At 41.3% G+C, this 18,087-nt stretch overlaps 1 protein-coding gene across 1 annotated transcript in view; it reads right to left on the bottom strand.

Moving 5' to 3' along the window:
- Window positions 1-17,734, bottom strand: part of crocc2 (ciliary rootlet coiled-coil, rootletin family member 2) — a 115,386-nt gene extending 97,652 nt beyond the window's left edge. Inside the window, exons 1-3 of the mRNA XM_060919775.1 lie at window positions 17,667-17,734; window positions 15,741-15,888; window positions 15,513-15,628 (exon numbers count right to left, since the gene is read on the bottom strand). Of these exons, the coding sequence (XP_060775758.1) occupies window positions 15,513-15,628; window positions 15,741-15,888; window positions 17,667-17,723 (321 nt within the window). The 5' untranslated portion in view covers window positions 17,724-17,734. The remainder of the gene's footprint in view (window positions 1-15,512; window positions 15,629-15,740; window positions 15,889-17,666) is intronic.
- Window positions 17,735-18,087: the final 353 nt, after the last annotated feature.

Genomic DNA, 18,087 nt, shown 5'->3' with positions numbered 1-18,087 from the left:
AACATATCATCTACAGTGCATAATATCATCAAAAGATTCAGAGAATCTGGAAGAATCTCTGTGCGTAAGGGTCAAGGCCGGAAAACCATACTGGGTGCCCGTGATCTTCGGGCCCTTAGATGGCACTGCATCACATACAGGCATGCTTCTTTATTGGAAATCACAAAATGGGCTCAGGAATATTTCCAGAGAACATTATCTGTGAACACAATTCACCGTGCCATCCGCCGTTGCCAGCTAAAACTCTATAGTTCAAAGAAGAAGCCGTATCTAAACATGATCCAGAAACGCAGACGTCTTCTCTGGGCCAAGGCTCATTTAAAATGGACTGTGGCAAAGTGGAAAACTGTTCTGTGGTCAGACGAATCAAAATTTGAAGTTCTTTATGGAAATCAGGGACGCCGTGTCATTCGGACTAAAGAGGAGAAGGACAACCCAATTTGTTATCAGCGCTCAGTTCAGAAGCCTGCATCTCTGATGGTATGGGGTTGCATTAGTGCGTGTGGCATGGGCAGCTTACACATCTGGAAAGACACCATCAATGCTGAAAGGTATATCCAGGTTCTAGAGCAACATATGCTCCCATCCAGACGACGTCTCTTTCCGGGAAGACCTTGCATTTTCCAACATGACAATGCCAAACCACATACTGCATCAATTACAGCATCATGGCTGCGTAGAAGAAGGGTCCGGGTACTGAACTGGCCAGCCTGCAGTCCAGATCTTTCACCCATAGAAAACATTTGGCGCATCATAAAACGGAAGATAGGACAAAAAAGACCTAAGATGGTTGAGCAACTAGAATCCTACATTAGACAAGAATGGGTTAACATTCCTATCCCTAAACTTGAGCAACTTGTCTCCTCAGTCCCCAGACGTTTACAGACTGTTGTAAAGAGAAAAGGGGATGTCTCACAGTGGTAAACATGGCCTTGTCCCAACTTTTTTGAGATGTGTTGTTGTCATGAAATTTAAAATCACCTAATTTTTCTCTTTAAATGATACATTTTCTCAGTTTAAACATTTGATATGTCATCTATGTTCTATTCTGAATAAAATATGAAATTTTGAAACTTCCACATCATTACATTCCGTTTTTATTAACAATTTGTACTTTGTCCCAACATTTTTGGAATCGGGGTTGTACTTCTGAAGGGTGCCATGACTGAAAAAAGGTTGAGAAACGCTGATCTAAGGGGAAGAAAATGTGATGTTGTAGGCTATTTGTCCCTTTTAACATGGCAGCTAAATTGAACTTTATGGAAAATGTTAGCCAATATTACCGTGAACAGTTAAACTTGACAGCTTTCTATATTCTGTCCCATCTGTGTATTGGTATGTTCTTCAACTATTGGGAGTGAAAACTAAATGCCATTAGTAGCAATAGTTATGGCGAGAGAAGATTTAATGTGTCCTTTCAATTCATTGGCTAGATGGATACTGTATATGACAATTTTTTAAGAGAGTGAGTGAGGAACAGGAGAGTGACAAGGGAGCTGATGCTGAAGAGGTCTGCGTGATCGAGGTCAGTAAATGCCAACAGAGAAAACAGGGCCGAGTTCAACCAATGCACCGTTTTGAGACGGTTTAGCTACGGTTTGATCTAGGCCACTAATTGAATGAGGTAGCCTATTTGGCCGCAACGTAGTAGCCCACAACACTTTCCTTGAGTTAAAGATGACAACGCATTGCATAAGAATGGAAACCGTAGGAAAACATTTCAAAACATTGTGACTGCACTGGCCTTTGCAATAGGCTTCTGAGTTTGTTTTCTTTCGTTTGGTGGGTGTGTCAGAAGTCACCATATCAGCACCGAAGTGCAGGCTATCAAAAACCCACCGAATTAAAAAGAAAAAAGACAACATGCACAGTAGGCTATCCACCTCCAGTTGAATGATATAAGAGTGAAAATAAAGTAATCCCCATATTTATATGCCTTAATCAAGCTTGGATAAAAGCAAATGGCAAGCGATGGCCCACTCAGCTGCTCCTGTCTGATCAACGCCTTTAGTGCACCTCTGTTTCTGTTGAATTAACCATCTTGCATGGCATAAACTAGCCCCTTATTTCATATTCAGTTCTGGCCAACTTGACTTGTATTCCCTGTCTAGGCTTAGCCTAGTCTGGTTAACACCAGACCATATCACAAGTGAAATATGGTCTGGAATCCGCCTATTGAATTTCTCGTAGGGGAGGTGTGGTTTACGATTGTCAACGGCCGTTCATTAGACGTTGCGAATGTCTATCATTTGGCATATACGTAGCCCATGGCCAATCATGGCAGTTGTACCCGGTGACGTAGTTACAGCGACGAAGAAGACGAAGAGGCGAAGAAGAGAAGGAAAGAGAAAGAGAAGGCAAAACAAAAATAGGAAAACAATGGCACCGAACGATTACTGCCGTTTGTGTAAGACAAAGCTTGATCGAAAGTTTGGTTCGTATCGCTCGCCGCCATGTTAAATGTGATCCGTAAACAGTCCCAAATAAACTACAAGCTTCCGTTTGTCGAGTAGTACGCGTCACCGTCTTTCCACCCCTCCCCACTCTCTGATTGGCTCCCTAACTCAGGCGAGCCTTTAGACCATAGTTTCCATGCTGTCTTTTCAGATCGGAACGATTGTGCAAAGCAGCATGGGATTTCCCAGGCTAGGCTTAGCCTATAGTCTAAACTAGTCTCATTGGATGTTAAAGATAGGCCAGCTTACATACAGTAGGCCTACACAGCAAAATATTTAATGAATTAATGATTATTTTATAATTGAATTTAATGAGAACAGTCATAGGCTACTGTAGGCCTCCTGTACATTGCCATGTCATCTAATCGGCCAATGCATTTATTTTGGTGGTAGGCTAACCCCATTCCCAACGTCATCTAGCAATCTTGGAAGATATAATATTAATTTAACTTCAGGGTTTCATCTCATCTCATTATCTCTAACCGCTTTATCCTGTTCTACAGGGTCGCAGGCAAGCTGGAGCCTATCCCAGCTGACTACGGGCGAAAGGCGGGGTACACCCTGGACAAGTCACCAGGTCATCACAGGGCTGACACATAGACACAGACAACCATTCACACTCACACCTACGGTCAATTTAGAGTCACCAGTTAACCTAATCTGCATGTCTTTGGACTGTGGGGGAAACCAGAGCACCTGGAGGAAACCCACGCGGACAAGGGGAGAACATGCAAACTCCACACAGAAAGGCCCTCGCCGGCCACGGGACTCGAACCCGGACCTTCTTGCTGTGAGGCGACAGCGCTAACCACTACACCACCATGCCGCCCTTCAGGGTTTCATCATGTTAATTTTGTTTTTGAACTCCTTGAAGGGTGAGGCAGGAGAGGCTGAGGAGGAAAATGAGCATCAGGCAAGTTCAAGTCAGAGAGAGGAAGTGAATCCAGATTCAGAGGAGGTCGAGCAAATAGATCTTGTTTGAGAAACATTTATATTTGTCTGTATTGCCAGATTTCACTAGGATTTCGACCTAAGCTAGTTGTAACTACACTAATTAAATAAAGCACCACACCATTATGTTGTCTCCTGTTCAGTGCATCATACTGAAATAAACAGCTTTATTTGGAATATAACCTAATTAATTGATGGAGATATTTGCAAACATCTTTCTTCATAAACATAGCCCCAGCCTTTAATGAACTGATTTAGACTTATTTTGTTAATATAAATAAGATATCCTGAAGACTTAGGAGAGAAATAGCAGGGTAGAAAAAGAAAGTGATCCAGATAACAGATTCTGATAAATGTTCTTCAAATAATGAATAATTGACAAAGCCTATGTAGGAGCAATAAAAAAAAATTTCGGCACGCGCGCACTACTGAACACACTCCTGGGGCTAAGCCCCCCCATCTCTTAATCCTAGTGACGTCCATGAGTGTGAATAAAGCCATGATCTTGAAAATGAGTTGCTGGATTTCAGTCTTGATCTTGAATTTGTACTGAACTTGAACATGACTTGGTTTCTACCCCCTTAAGACTCAGTTTCTAAGACTCAGTTTTGACTTGATCTCAAAGTTCTGGTCTTGCACTCGAAAGTGTTGGTCTTGATTACAGACCTCCCAATGCACACACATCAGTCAAAGATAGATGTTTTCACTAAGATGAGTCTATGACAGACTGCAGAGATTTATAAAGGGACAATCCCTGAAGGAAACTCCCTCTTGCCTCCTTGCTGTATCTGGCCTCACACACAACATATGAGTTCCTGTGACGAGAGAAAAAAGAGCCCCATGTACACCAGGAGAGGCACAATTTCTCAGTGATTTGGCCTCTTTCATTTCAGTGCATTTCCATGGGAGCTTTTCACGTCTTCCCTGAATTAGTTAAATACCATTAAAATTTTCCAAAGTGTGACATTTTAAACAATATAATAAACACTTAATTCCAGAATGAGATTAAAAAAATGGGTGACTCCGAAACCAGGAATGAAAATATAAGGTTGTAGTTCCTAGTGGTACATTCTAGCTGTATTATGCTGCTCTACAGACACACAGAACATCACAAATGAAGTTTCCCCGGGAGACAATGTCCATGAAAATGGCAGTCCCAGGAGCTTCATGTAAGGGGAAAGCATGTAAGAGTCTAAGCTTAGATGACCTACCACATACTGAAACGTTAGCATCAGTCATGCTACTAAAAGACGGCATTCACCTTAGTATGTTTCTCTAGGGCTTTGTTTGCTGAAGTGTGTTAACATAAGTGCATGCGTGCACTGCCAAGATGCCATAAGTTGATGTGAAAATGCTGTTAAACAGGGTGGAAGCATGGTCAAGACACACATTTTTGTCAAAGCCTGCATTGTTGCAATTCAGCCACGTGACTCTAAACATCCATAATGCCACAATGTAGGGTCTCCTGTGTAAGTATAAAGTCTGTACTCAACGTCCCTACAATGGATAAAGTTGAAGAAGAAAAACATGTCTGCATACTCAAAGTCAGTGACACAGTAAAAAAAAAAATTATATACCAATAAATAAATAAAATAAACAGTCTATTTATACCAGCCAAACTATTTAAATTTTATTTATAGCACAGACCCTAAAATAAACTCCAGTAGCAATGTGCAGCATTACCATTCATTAAAAGCTTAGGCAGCAAAAAGCAGCCACTGTTATCACAAATGGCAGCTTTGTGGCCTGTGAAAAATGAGCTGTTTCTTCCACAGTCTCAAGAGAGGTGACTGATGACCTTCTCTCACTCGCCTCCAGAATGACATCCCGAGTGTGAGGGAAGCAAAAGGGAGCCAGGCAGATGCAAGATTCCCAAAGAATGAGTGTGTATGAGAGAGTGAAAGGCTGTTAAGAGAGTCTTTATGAATGTCAAAAATAAGGATTCACTAAGGCACATGTAACTTGTGTCCAACATTCATATGCAATATTCATGTTGTGTCAGTCAACATCATACACATTCACAGGATATCATTAAAGGAATGTTAAAGTATAAAACATTATAACTAAAAAATAAGCTACTGTTATAAATGCTGTTTACATGCTACTGAATATACTGTACCGTATGTGGACGACTTTACAGCAAAATATTTGAAAAATTCAAGCTGAAATGTTGAATCTGTTTTGACTTTAATGAGGACCAACATTTTAAAATACAGTGGCGAACTGTTACTATTAGAGCTAGGACGTCAGCTCAGCCAAAACTTAGCCAGACACACCAAAAAAGCAACAGGGCAAAGAATTTTGCAAGGGATTAGTGGCAAGCTGCCAGGTAGCTCCGTTATGTATAGTTGACAATGTTGATTTTAAAAATAACTAAGTAAATTACATAGGGAAATGAATACTTAAGTATGAGTGAAAAATACTGTGGCGAACGTGTGTGCATGGAAGAAGAGTCTGGAGACAGAAATCCTAGTTTCTTGGTTGTTAGCCTGTGCTACTTGCTCTCGATAGCACTGGGTTGACTGCTTTATTAGAATTCGCTAACACTATTGATGAACGCAACACCGGCTGGGAGGTTACTTCACTGCTGCGCTAATGGCGCCAGCTCACGGTGCCAGCTCACGGTGCCAGCTCATGGTTAAGCTAGCATTGGCCTTCGAGAAGGCCTAGGGTGGTAAATATTTGGTCCCTCCCACTATAAATCAAAATCTGATTGGTTAATTCATCTGTCACTTCCTACATAAACATACACTACCATGGCCTTTTGTCCTGGCAATGAAGTCCTAACCCTGCAATAACCTGACGACTTGTCCAGGGTGTACCCCGCCTCTCACCCATAGCCAGCTGGGATAGGCTCCAGCTTGCCTGCGACCCTATAGAACAGAATAAGTGGCTACAGATAATGGATGGATGGATGAAGTCCTAACCAATGAGTGAGCCAGCTCTATAACTCTTTTCAGCCTAGAGACAACAAACAAATAAATCTCACTGGATAACTCAATTTTAGTCTTTTCAGGACAGTAACCCTTTCATTTCTGAAGCAAATTTGATAGAAAATGAGGCCAAATTATAATTAGAAGAGAATAATTGTAATGAAATTTTGAAAGAATGAAAGCAATTGAAGAATTAAAGAAATTAAATATAACATTTGAAATGCTGATATGTTTGGGCCTTCTCTGAACACCTAGAAGGCCCTGACAGGTCCCCTCTGTTAAAACATGATTTTAAAATCACAGCGGTCTGAACATATTAAACGTAAATGAAATGTAAAGGTCCTGCTGAATTTGTTTTCACCTTTGCCATATCGAAGCCAAATGTGTTCAAACAGAAGTAAACACATTTTGTTGAGTGTGACCCAGTTTTATTTTTTCACAGGGCCATTTACTGCTCATTTTGTTTATAAAAACCTCCAAATGGGCTTCCCCACTTTGGAAAGAGTGAAATGTTTGCTGTGCACATATTCCATTTCAAAGCCACGAGGCTCTCCATCACTCCCTCATTCTGACAGAGAAGCTCTGTAACTGGTTTCCTTGATCACTGCTTCATGCACATGGCACACACATCACCAGCACTTAATAGTGAAAAAGCAAAGGACAGTAAAGACAAAATCCATGTGGCCTCTTTTTCTTTTCATATTATTAATGAGAGGGTTTCTCCATTCTCATACCCATAACTGAACAGGGAGTCAGAAAGCTTGATTATATTTAATCATTACAGGCCTGAGATCATCCCAGAGATTGCAGCAGATGAGTGGCAGAATGAAGCCACTGTTTTCACAGGGTCAACCTCGTAAAAGACATAAACAAGAGATAAACATTCTCAACGGAATTAACCTAAATAACGAGAGAATAAACGGGCCTTTTAGATGACACTGCTAGCACTGTGTATCACATCTATGATTTACCTACAGCAAACTGACACGCATGTGTAATATAATGCAAGTACTGTTTTAACACATGTTTAACATATTTGTATAAAGTGTTGCAGTCATCATGTATATTAAAGCTGGACATTCAAATATTGTTTATTGCTCAGAATGCCCAAAAGGATCCAGATCAGGCACACAGGGCCATACCGGTACAGTGGTGTTTGAAAGTTTGTGAACCCTTTAAAATTTTCTATATTTCTGCATAAATATGACCTAAAACATCATCAGATTTTCACACAAGTCCTAAAAGTAGATAAAGAGAACCCAGTTAAACAAATGAGACAAAAATATTATGCTTGGTCATTTATTTATTGAGGAAAATGATCCAATATTATGTATCTTTGAGTGGCAAAAGTATGTAAACCTTTGCTTTCAGTATCTGGTGTGACCCCCTTGTGCAGCAATAACTGCCATTAAACGTTTCCGGTAACTGTTGATCAGTCCTGCACACCGGCTTGGAGGAAGTTTAGCCTGTTCCTCCATACAGAACATCTTCAACTCTGGGATGTTGGTGGGTTTCCTCACATGAACTGCTCGCTTCAGGTCCTTCCACAACAATTCGATTGGATTAAGGTCAGGACTTTGACTTGGCCATTCCAAAACATTAACTTTGTTCTTTTTTAACCATTCTTTGGTAGAATGACTTGTGTGCTTAGGGTCATTGTCTTGCTGCATGACCCACCTTCTCTTGAGATTCAGTTCATGGACAGATGTCCTGACATTTTCCTTTAGAATTCGCTGGTATAATTCACAATTCATTGTTCCATCAATGATGGCAAGGCATCCTGGCCCAGATGCAGCAAAAAAGGCCCAAACCATAATACTATCACAACCATGTTTCACAGATGGGATAAGGTTCTTATGCTGGAATGCAATGTTTTCCTTTCTCCAAACATAACACTTCTCATTTAAACCAAATAGTTCTATTTTGGTCTCATCCGTCCACAAAACATTTTTCCAATAGCCTTCTGGCTTGTCCACATGATCTTTAGCAAACTGCAGATGAGCAGCAATGTTCTTTTTGGAGAGCAGTGGCTTTCTCCTTGTAACCCTGCCAAGTACACCATTGTTGTTCAGTGTTTTCCTGATGGTGGACTCATGAACATTAACATTAGCCAATGTGAGAGAGGCCTTCAGTTGCTTAGAAGTTACCCTGGGATCCTTTGTGACCTTACCGACTATTACACGCCTTGTTCTTGGAGTGATCTTTGTTGGTCGACCACTCCTGGGGAGGGTAACAATGGTCTTGAATTTCCTCCACTTGTACACAATCTGTCTGACTGAGGATTGGTGGAGTCCAAATTCTTTAGAGATGGTTCTGTAACCTTTTCCAGCCTGATGAGCATCAACAACGCTTTTTCTGAGGTCCTCAGAAATCTCCTTTGTTTGTGCCATGATACACTTCCACAAACATGTGTTGTGAAGATCAGACTTTGATAGATCCCTGTTCTTTAAGTAAAACAGGGTGCCCACTCACACCTGACTGTCATCCCACTGATTGAAAACAACTGACTAATTTCACCTTCAAATTAACTGCTAATCCTAGAGGTTCACATACTTTTGCCACTCACAGATATGTAATATTGGATCATTTTCCTCAATAAATAAATGACCAAGTATAATATTTTTTGTATCATTTGTTTAACTGGGTTCTCTTTGTCTACTTTTAGGACTTGTGTAAAAATCTGATGATGTTTTAGGTCATATTTATGCAGAAATATCAAAAATTCTAAAGGGTTCACAAACTTTCAAGCATCACCGTATATAATCACACTCAAAGTTTAAGGAAATACTTCATACTAAAATATTTTTGCAATTGCCAAATTTGTTGAATATTCCCAAAGTGTGATGACTCCTTGGGCCCCCTTCAGGCACCAGTCTGCCAGTGCACGGGTAGGTCTGGGCCTGACTGATTAGGCTAGATCATTAAGTACACCTGTGTAGGTGGTACGGCCTATAAGGTGGGGTCTCTCTCCCTCTCTGGTAGGCACTTTTATTCTTTGTGTGGGCACTCTTTGTTGTCCTCCTGTTTTCTGGCTTTTTGCTCTTTTTCTCCCCCTTCTCTTTTTCTTTGCCTCAACATTTACCATATACTGACACAAACATACATCCACTCAGGCACGACCATCACTACATTTATACCCTAGACACTTTTGAGTTGTTATATTTTGTATTGGTTAATAAATGTATTTTTGTTTCAACTCTAAACCCTTGTGTTGCGTCCCCCTTCTTATGTTGCGGTGTGTGAACAAGCCCATGCCGTAACAAAAGTCCCACACTGATCAATACCAAACTAAACAGGAAACTTGATATCTATTAATTTACAGTGCCCTCCATGATTATTGACTTCCTTTATAAAGATTAGTAAAAAAGGTTAGAAAAAATCTACCTTTTGGTGAAGTCGCTTCATCTCACACTGAAATGAGAAAAATCCAAATTTTATTTGAAATAAATTTATTCAGAGAAAAACAAATCTCTCATCAAGAAATTATTTTCAACAAAAACACGTGCCACTATCCCCCCCCCCCGAAAATTATACTGAACACAATGTTACTGAAACATGTTTCCCCATTTAAACTATACATTGTTGAGTTGACTGGAGTGTGTAGGAACTTTCAAGCTGTAATCCATGACTTCCTGATTAACTGGGGTACAAATATGAGGTGACACAGAGGCCAAACTCCCTTAGTCATCCATCAACATGGGAAAGATAAGAGAGAACACGCAAACCAAATGAGGGAGAAGTGTGTTGACCTTCATAAGTCAGGGAATGGTTATAAAAATAGCGACTCACCTGAAAATGTCCATTTCTACTGTTAGGGCAATTAAAAAAAAGTGGACACCAACTGGAACTGTTACAAACTTGCCTGGAAGAGGACCCAAGTTTATTTTGCCCCCACATACAGTGAGGAGGAGGGTAAGAGAGGAAAAAAAAACCAACCAATCACCAAGGATCACTGTTGGTGAATTTGAAGAAAACGTAAAATAGTAAAATTTTGGGGTTTCCAAGTCTCCAAAGCCACTATCAGATGCCATCTCCATGCCAATAGATTATTTGGAAGTTATGTCATAAAAAAGCCTGTTCTGTCAGTTAACCACAAACGTAGGCATCTGATGTTTGCAAAACGCTTCTATAACTTTGACTGGAACCGCGTTCTATGGTCTGATGTAACAAAAATGGAGCTTATTTGGCAATAAACACTCAAGGTGGGTTTGATGTAAAAAGATGGATGGCTATAATGAAAAGAACCTGATCCCAACTGTAAAATATGGTGGAAGTTCTGTGATGTCAGGCCTCTGCCAGGAATCTAAAACTGGGTCATCACTGTATCTTCCCGCAGGACAATGATCCAAAAAATGTCAAAATCAACACAAAAATGGTTAACTGACTACAGAATCAAACTCCGGCCATGGCCGTCCCAGTCCCCTGACCTGAACCCCATTGAAAACATGTGGGGCAAGCTGAAGAGGAGAGAGCACAAGAGAGGGCCGAGGACCCTGGATGATCTGGAGAAATTGTGTAAAGAGGAATGGTCTCAGATGTCCTGCTCTGTATCTCCAACCTTATAAAATGTTATAGGAGAGACTCAGTGCTGTTTTACTGGCAAAGGGAGAGTGTACAAAGTATTAAATGCTGGGGTGCCAATAATAGTGGCACATGTGTTTTTGTTGAAAATAATTATTTCTTGATGAGGGATTTGTTTTTCTCTGAATAAATTTATTTCAATTCAAGGTTGGGTTTTCTCATTTTTTTCAGTGTGAGATGAAGCGAGGGCGGCACGGTGGTGTAGTGGTTAGCGCTGTCGCCTCACAGCAAGAAGGTCCGGGTTCGAGCCCCGTGGCCGGTAAGGGCCTTTCTGTGTGGAGTTTGCATGTTCTCCCCGTGTCCGCGTGGGTTTCCTCCGGGTGCTCCGGTTTCCCCCACAGTCCAAAGACATGCAGGTTAGGTTAACTGGTGACTCTAAATTGACCGTAGGTGTGAATGTGAGTGTGAATGGTTGTCTGTGCCTATGTGTCAGCCCTGTGATGACCTGGCGACTTGTCCAGGGTGTACCCTGCCTTTCGCCCGTAGTCAGCTGGGATAGGCTCCAGCTTGCCTGCGACCCTGTAGAAGGATAAAGCGGCTAGAGATAATGAGATGAGATGAGATGAAGCGACTTCCCCAAAAGGTGGATTTTTCCCTCACCCTTTTTACTAATCTTTATAAAGGGTGCTAATAATCATGAAGGGCACTGTATGTATTTCTTTGAATTCTGTTGAATAGCTGATTCTGTTTGGTCAAACAGTGTTGATTAACTTTGTATAATCACAGGGTTACATTAAAACACTCATTCTAATACGTTATTGTTTCTATAGCAACAACTTATGTAGGGACTTGTATGACAGATTTTCCACATAAAAGGATTTAAATGTGTGTAATTGTTGATATTAATAGATGCTTATATAGTAGTCTTTTTATATAGTATTCTGTGAGGAGACATTTATAAAGCATCCAGAGTTCTAACTAGACCAAAATATCAGCGTAGTGGCACCAGTCATAACGGCTGGGGGTTTGGAGGCCGCCTAAGGCGGCCTCCAAAAGCTCACGGGTTCTACATGCTTGGAGATGCATTCTAGTGCATTTCCTGGCACTTGCAGGCCTCCATGAAAGTCACTCGTTTTTTGATAAAATTAATGAGATTTTTTTTTGCCAAAAATTGCTGTGATTGTTTTTGATTGAAGATTTATTATAATTCGTATTCAACTAAATTAGTGACATTTATGGAATAAGAATAGAATAAGAATAAAACAACCAGTTGATGTTGACCAAGTGTCAGCTTAATTTTCAGCTTCAGCCATTCAATTGCAATACATGTCTATCCAGATCTAACTCATATCATACTGTCCGTTACTCTGATGGTTTCAATGCACGATGTTGCGTCATAAAAAAAAAAAAATTGCCGGGGACCAGCACATATTATGTGCATGGCGTGTAAGCGCCTCTTAACACGGCTGGCACTTGACCGCGAACACAGCATAAGGAAGGAGGTAAACCGGACTAGCATGATCAGTGACAATCTCCACACAGAACTACTCGGGCAGCTATGTACTGGGCACTTACGTGGACGGGGAGTGGAGTATGTCCGAGTGTAGAACATTCGCATGGTGGCATGCTATCACCGCCGCGTGAGGATAACAAGAGAAAATTAAACAAAAGACCACATTTTCAAGATTGACAAGTATTTTTATTAGTGTAATGGCTACTTTTACATGCGTGTCAGCGATATTGTGGGTGTAGCGGTAGCAAAACATTGCGTATCGGCCCAATATGCTGAAAAGGCCTAGGTAGAACCCTGAGCATCTTTGGAAGTAGTCTCCAGTGTCAGTGCTTTGTAATGGTTAGAAGCTGAATAGTGAAGACATTCTACTAGGTTTTCTTTAAGGCTTCGGGATGGAGTGCCTGCGCTTTCTGGGCTTTCTCTGTCACATGGCAAGCTAGTTTTTTTTCTGTCTTATTCACTTCAAAAGAGGAAATAAACAGAGACTGGTGAGGGAAGAACTATTGTAGAAGGGAAAAACTATAATGTAAGTGAAAACAGGAAGTAAGTTGTCTCACGGACATTCTTCAACATTAAATGTAACTATAGACTGATAAAATTACTTAATTAATAAGTAAATACACTGTTAATAGGTGAAAAATTGGTGTGGTATAAGACATCACAGTGGCCTGTTTTTAATTATTTTCCTATAATAGCATCATCATATTTTATTACTTAAAAAGAGTTTAAAGGGGTGGCACGGTGGTGTAGTGGTTAGCGCTGTCGCCTCACAGCAAGAAGGTCCTGGGTTCGAGCCCAGCAGCCGGCGAGGGCCTTTCTGTGTGGAGTTTGCATGTTCTCCCCGTGTCCGCATGGGTTTCCTCCGGCTGCTCCGGTTTCCCCCACAGTCCAAAGACATGCAGGTTAGGTTAACTGGTGACTCTAAATTGACCGTAGGTGTGAATGTGAGTGTGAATGGTTGTCTGTGTCTATGTGTCAGCCCTGTGATGACCTGGCAACTTGTCCAGGGTGTACCCCGCCTTTCGCCCGTAGTCAGCTGGGATAGGCTCCAGCTCGCCTGCGACCCTGTAGAACAGGATAAAGCGGCTAGAGATAATGAGATGAGATGAATTAATGGATGGATGGATGGAGTTTAAAGGGATTCATTTAACTGAAAAGATGATTGACATAAGGAAAAAATTATTCAGATTCCATAAGAAAATCTTGTTTGATTCCAAAGTGGCTCTTCGGACAGGTACAAATAGCATTTGTTATGGATTAGTCTCATACAGAAAGCCATTTTCAGCCTGACAACATAGAAGAAGAGAACGTATACCTCTGGCACTGGTTTTCTTTATTACCTCTGCCAAGGAGGTTATGTTTTCGGTAGCGTTGGTTTGTTTGTTTGTTGGTTTGTCTGTTAGCAACATTATGGAAAAAGTAATGAATGGATTGCTCTGAAATTTTTTTTCCAGAGGTGTGACTGGACACAAGTAACAATCCATTAAATTTTGGCAGTGATCCGGATCACCTTCTGGATCCCGGATTTTTTTAAAGGATTCATTTTTTCCTCATTGAAATGAATGGGCGCGCGACGCAAAAAACAGATTTTTCCTTCTGTAGGCCAAACCGTAAGGTGTAAAGTCATGCAACTTGGTACACTGATAGAGGAGTGGATCCTGATTGATTTCATCAAGTTTCATGTTGGTACGTCTCACGCTGTAGCGCCACCAACTGATCACATTCTTACATGCGTTCATGCACATAACTTTTGATCCGTATGTCCGATTTTCATAAGTCTGGTGCCGTTGGAATCCTTGGAGCTAGACGATTCCAACGCACCCTATGACGTCATTCTCCGCCTAATTAGATTTTCTGCCATTTTGCATTTTGTCCAAAGTGAAGGTAGAGTGACCCTGGCCGCACGTTTTGTCTGATCATCATGAAACTTGGCACACATTATCTCCATTCCATGCCTAATGAATGATATTCGTTTCGCTCTCATACGTCAAAGCGTTCGCCCGTGGCAGCCAATCAAAATCGATGGCAAAGCCACCAAACAGGAAGTGAGCTCATATCACGGAAACACTATGACGTATCAAGACAATATTTATTAGTGGCATGACTGTGGACACCATCCAAACTACCCTCATCAAATATGGTGTCATTTGGTCACTAGGGAGCGTCACAATTAGCAAAAACGTATTTTGGCTCATATCTCAGAAACACTTTGACGTACCAAGACCATATTTGTTGAGATGACTTTGGGCACCAGTTCATGTACCCTCATCAAATTTGGTATCATTTGGCCACTAGGGGGCGCCACAATGAGCAAAAACGTGTTTTGGGTCATATCTCTTTACGGATTTAGAATTACAGTACATCTACATTTTCATGTTAGTGATGCTCTGGCATGTCCCTGCAAAGAACCTTGCCAGCCTGTCATCTCCGTATGAGAATCCACCTTGTGTCTTGGCCAAACTTTCGCATGTTGACACAAAACTTGTGTGGGCATGCGGCCGCCTCTCTTGCCGGGTCACCATGGCAGCGCACCTGAGCAAGCACACTTTCACATTTTCTCCGGAAATGCATTCTAGTTATTATTATTACCTTCGCCAAGGAGGCTATGTTTTTGGTAGCGTTAGTTTGTTTGTTGGTTGGTTGGTTGGTTTGTCTGTTAGCAACATTACGGAAAAAGTAATGAACGGATTGCTCTGAAATTTTTTCCAGAGGTGTGACTGGGCACAAGTAACAATCCATTAAATTTTGGCGGTGATCTGGATCACCTTCTGGATCCCGGATTTTTTTAAAGGATTCTTGGCGGAGGTCTGCGCTCTCCGAGTGCTTTTCTAGTTTGTTTGCTTGTTGGTTGTTTTGTCTGTTAGCAACATTACGGAAAAAGTAATGAACTGATTGCTCTGAAATTTTTTCCAGAGGTGTGACTGGGCACAAGTAACAATCCTTTAAATTTTGGCGGTGATCCGGATCACCTTCTGGATCCCGGATTTTTTTAAAGGATTCTTGGCGGAGGTCTGCGCTCTCTGAACACTTTTCTAGTTTATGTTGTAACATGCTTACAGTAGTTTAGCTTCTTCTAAGTCAGAGCAAGTGAATGCACTGATTGAACATGTACATGAGGATGTGTGTACATGTTCCTACCCTGCTGGTTAAAACAGCTTGCTTGCTGAGCAGCTGGTCTCTGTCCATACGAGTCTGTGAAAGCAGATCCTTTAGACGCCGGTTCTCTTCCAGTACACTGTTCTCACCACCAGCACCTGAAATTAGGAGTGGATCACAGGAAAGGTCAAGATATACTGTACATGCTTACTCCATACTGCTCTGTAATTTACTTTGCTGCTATGTAACAGGTAAGGTAATTGAGTGTACCTGAAGGCCCATCGGCCAGGTTTCGGGTAATGATCTGCCGTATGAGGGCAGGAACTGGTGTGGAAAAGGAATCCACATCATCGCTTTGTACAGTAAGGGCCTTCTCCTCAGTGCTGCTGTCTGGGTTGAGCAGGGATTCCTCTAGTTTCTGTAACAGCACCGTTAACAAGACAGACATACGCTGATATCAGCATTGAGGAGCAAACATCTTTCTAGACCAATAATAATCATAAAACATATGCATTTACATTATAGACACTGAGGTATTGGAATAGGTTGAGATGTATATATGTAGTAGATCTCCAGGAGGAACATAAGGCTTAGGTTAATATCGGTGTGATCAGTAATTAATCAGTAGTCATTTTAAAAATGCCATAGTTAACTAGTAGTTTGACACATTACTACTAAAGAAGAAGAACTTTATTTATCACACATACACTTAAGCACACAATCAAAGTCCTCTCTGCATTTAACCCAGTGAACACATGCCACACGCACACACACATGAGCAATGAGCACACAAACATACCCAGAGCAGTGGGCAGCCATGCTACAGTGCCCAGAGAACAGTCAGGGGTTAGGTGCCTCGCTCAAGGGCACTTCAGCCCAAGGCTGCCCCATGTTAGCCTAACCTGCATGTCTTTGGACTGTGGGGGAAACCAGAGCACCCGGAAGAAACCCACGCAGACACGGGGAGAACATGCAAACTCCACACAGAAAGGCCCTCATCAGCCACTGGGCTCGAACCCAGGACCTTCTTGCTGTGAGGTGACAGTGCTAACCACTACACCACCATCCTGCCCAAGACTCAATTAATAACTGCATAGATAATAGTGAACTCCTACTAACATACTGACTAATTAACTAGTAGTTTTTCATAGTTAATAGGAAAAATAGAAGTTTTAATAAAGAACTACTCATTTGTTATTGCTTAGTTCCTGCATAGTTACCTATAAATTGTTGGATAGTGTTGTAATGTTACCTACCTGAGATACCTCAGAAAAACTGTGGTTGATAATATTGCATGCAAAACATAGTTTCTTCATTTAAGATTTCTATTTACATGTATACCTTAAGGTTTCTGTTTCCACTTACAGAAGGAATCAAGCTCTGCCCCTTTTCCTTAAAAGGCAACTAGCAAGACAACTTACAAGACGGACATGGCGAGGTCAGTTGGAAGGAAGGGGAAGGTTCTCCGTGTTTTTCATGAAAGCACAATTCATCTCACTGGCACAGTACCAAACAGCTCTTGAGGTGCATGGGTGTGGCGCTGATCTACGTTTTTATAGCCCTCGGCCTCTTGTCTATTATATAGCTAGAGTTACGATGGGGGGGCGCTAGTCCTCTGGTAACCATGTGAGTTTGACTCCCTACTTGCAACTGTACTTAGTCTTTAAAAATTACAAACTGATTTTTAACTCACAAAGTGTTTCATTAACTACTAATCATAATCTAGCAATATATCCATCCATCATCTGTAGCCACTTTATCCTGTTCTACAGGGTTGCAGGAGCCTATCCCAGCTGATTATGGGTGAGAGGCAGGGTACACCCTGGACAAGTCACCAGGTCATCACAGGGCTGACACATAGACACAAACAACCATTTACACCTACAATCAATTTAGAGCCACCAATTAGCCTAACCTGTATGCCTTTGGGGGAAACCAGAGCAAATCCATGCAGACATGGGGAGAATATGCAAACTCCACACAGAAAGGCCCTCGTTGGCCACTGGGCTTGAACCCAGGACCTTCTTGCTGTAAGGCGACAGTGCTAACCACTATACCACCATGCCACTCTCTAACAATGTATATTTTTTATAATTAGCTTTTAGAATTTACATCCAGCACACATAGTTTCTTGCATTTCTAACATTTTCAAAATAAAAAGATTTAATGTACTACATTTGTAGTACAATTGCTTACCACTAGGCAGTACCATAAATGTAATGGATACAATTCTTCCAAAAGACATTCCCTCATTTGGTGCTTCGTTGATGGTGGTGGAGAATGTTGTTATGAAAGACATTGCTCAAAAATCTCTCATGAGTGTTCTACTGAGCTGGGATCTGGTGATTGTGCAGCTCATAGCATATGATTTAAATCATTTTCAACTTTAACAAACTGTTCAGTGAGCCCTTTGTGGCCTGTGGATGGGGTGGGTTCATTCTGGAAGAGATCACGCCTATTGGGACAGAAATTTTTCATCATAGGATAAAGAAAATCATACAAAGCATCTATACAAAGAATACCTTTGTATTGATTTGCAGTAACTTTTCACTCTCAGGGGAGTATGGCAAAAAAAAAAAAATCCGCTTGACAACATAACAGACCACCAGTTTTCCTT

This window comes from Neoarius graeffei, chromosome 4 (assembly GCF_027579695.1).
Source record: "Neoarius graeffei isolate fNeoGra1 chromosome 4, fNeoGra1.pri, whole genome shotgun sequence".
In the NCBI taxonomy this organism is placed as follows: domain Eukaryota; kingdom Metazoa; phylum Chordata; class Actinopteri; order Siluriformes; family Ariidae; genus Neoarius; species Neoarius graeffei.
The sequence above is the reverse complement of the archived record's forward strand: the minus strand, read 5'-3'. Positions and strand labels throughout refer to the sequence as shown.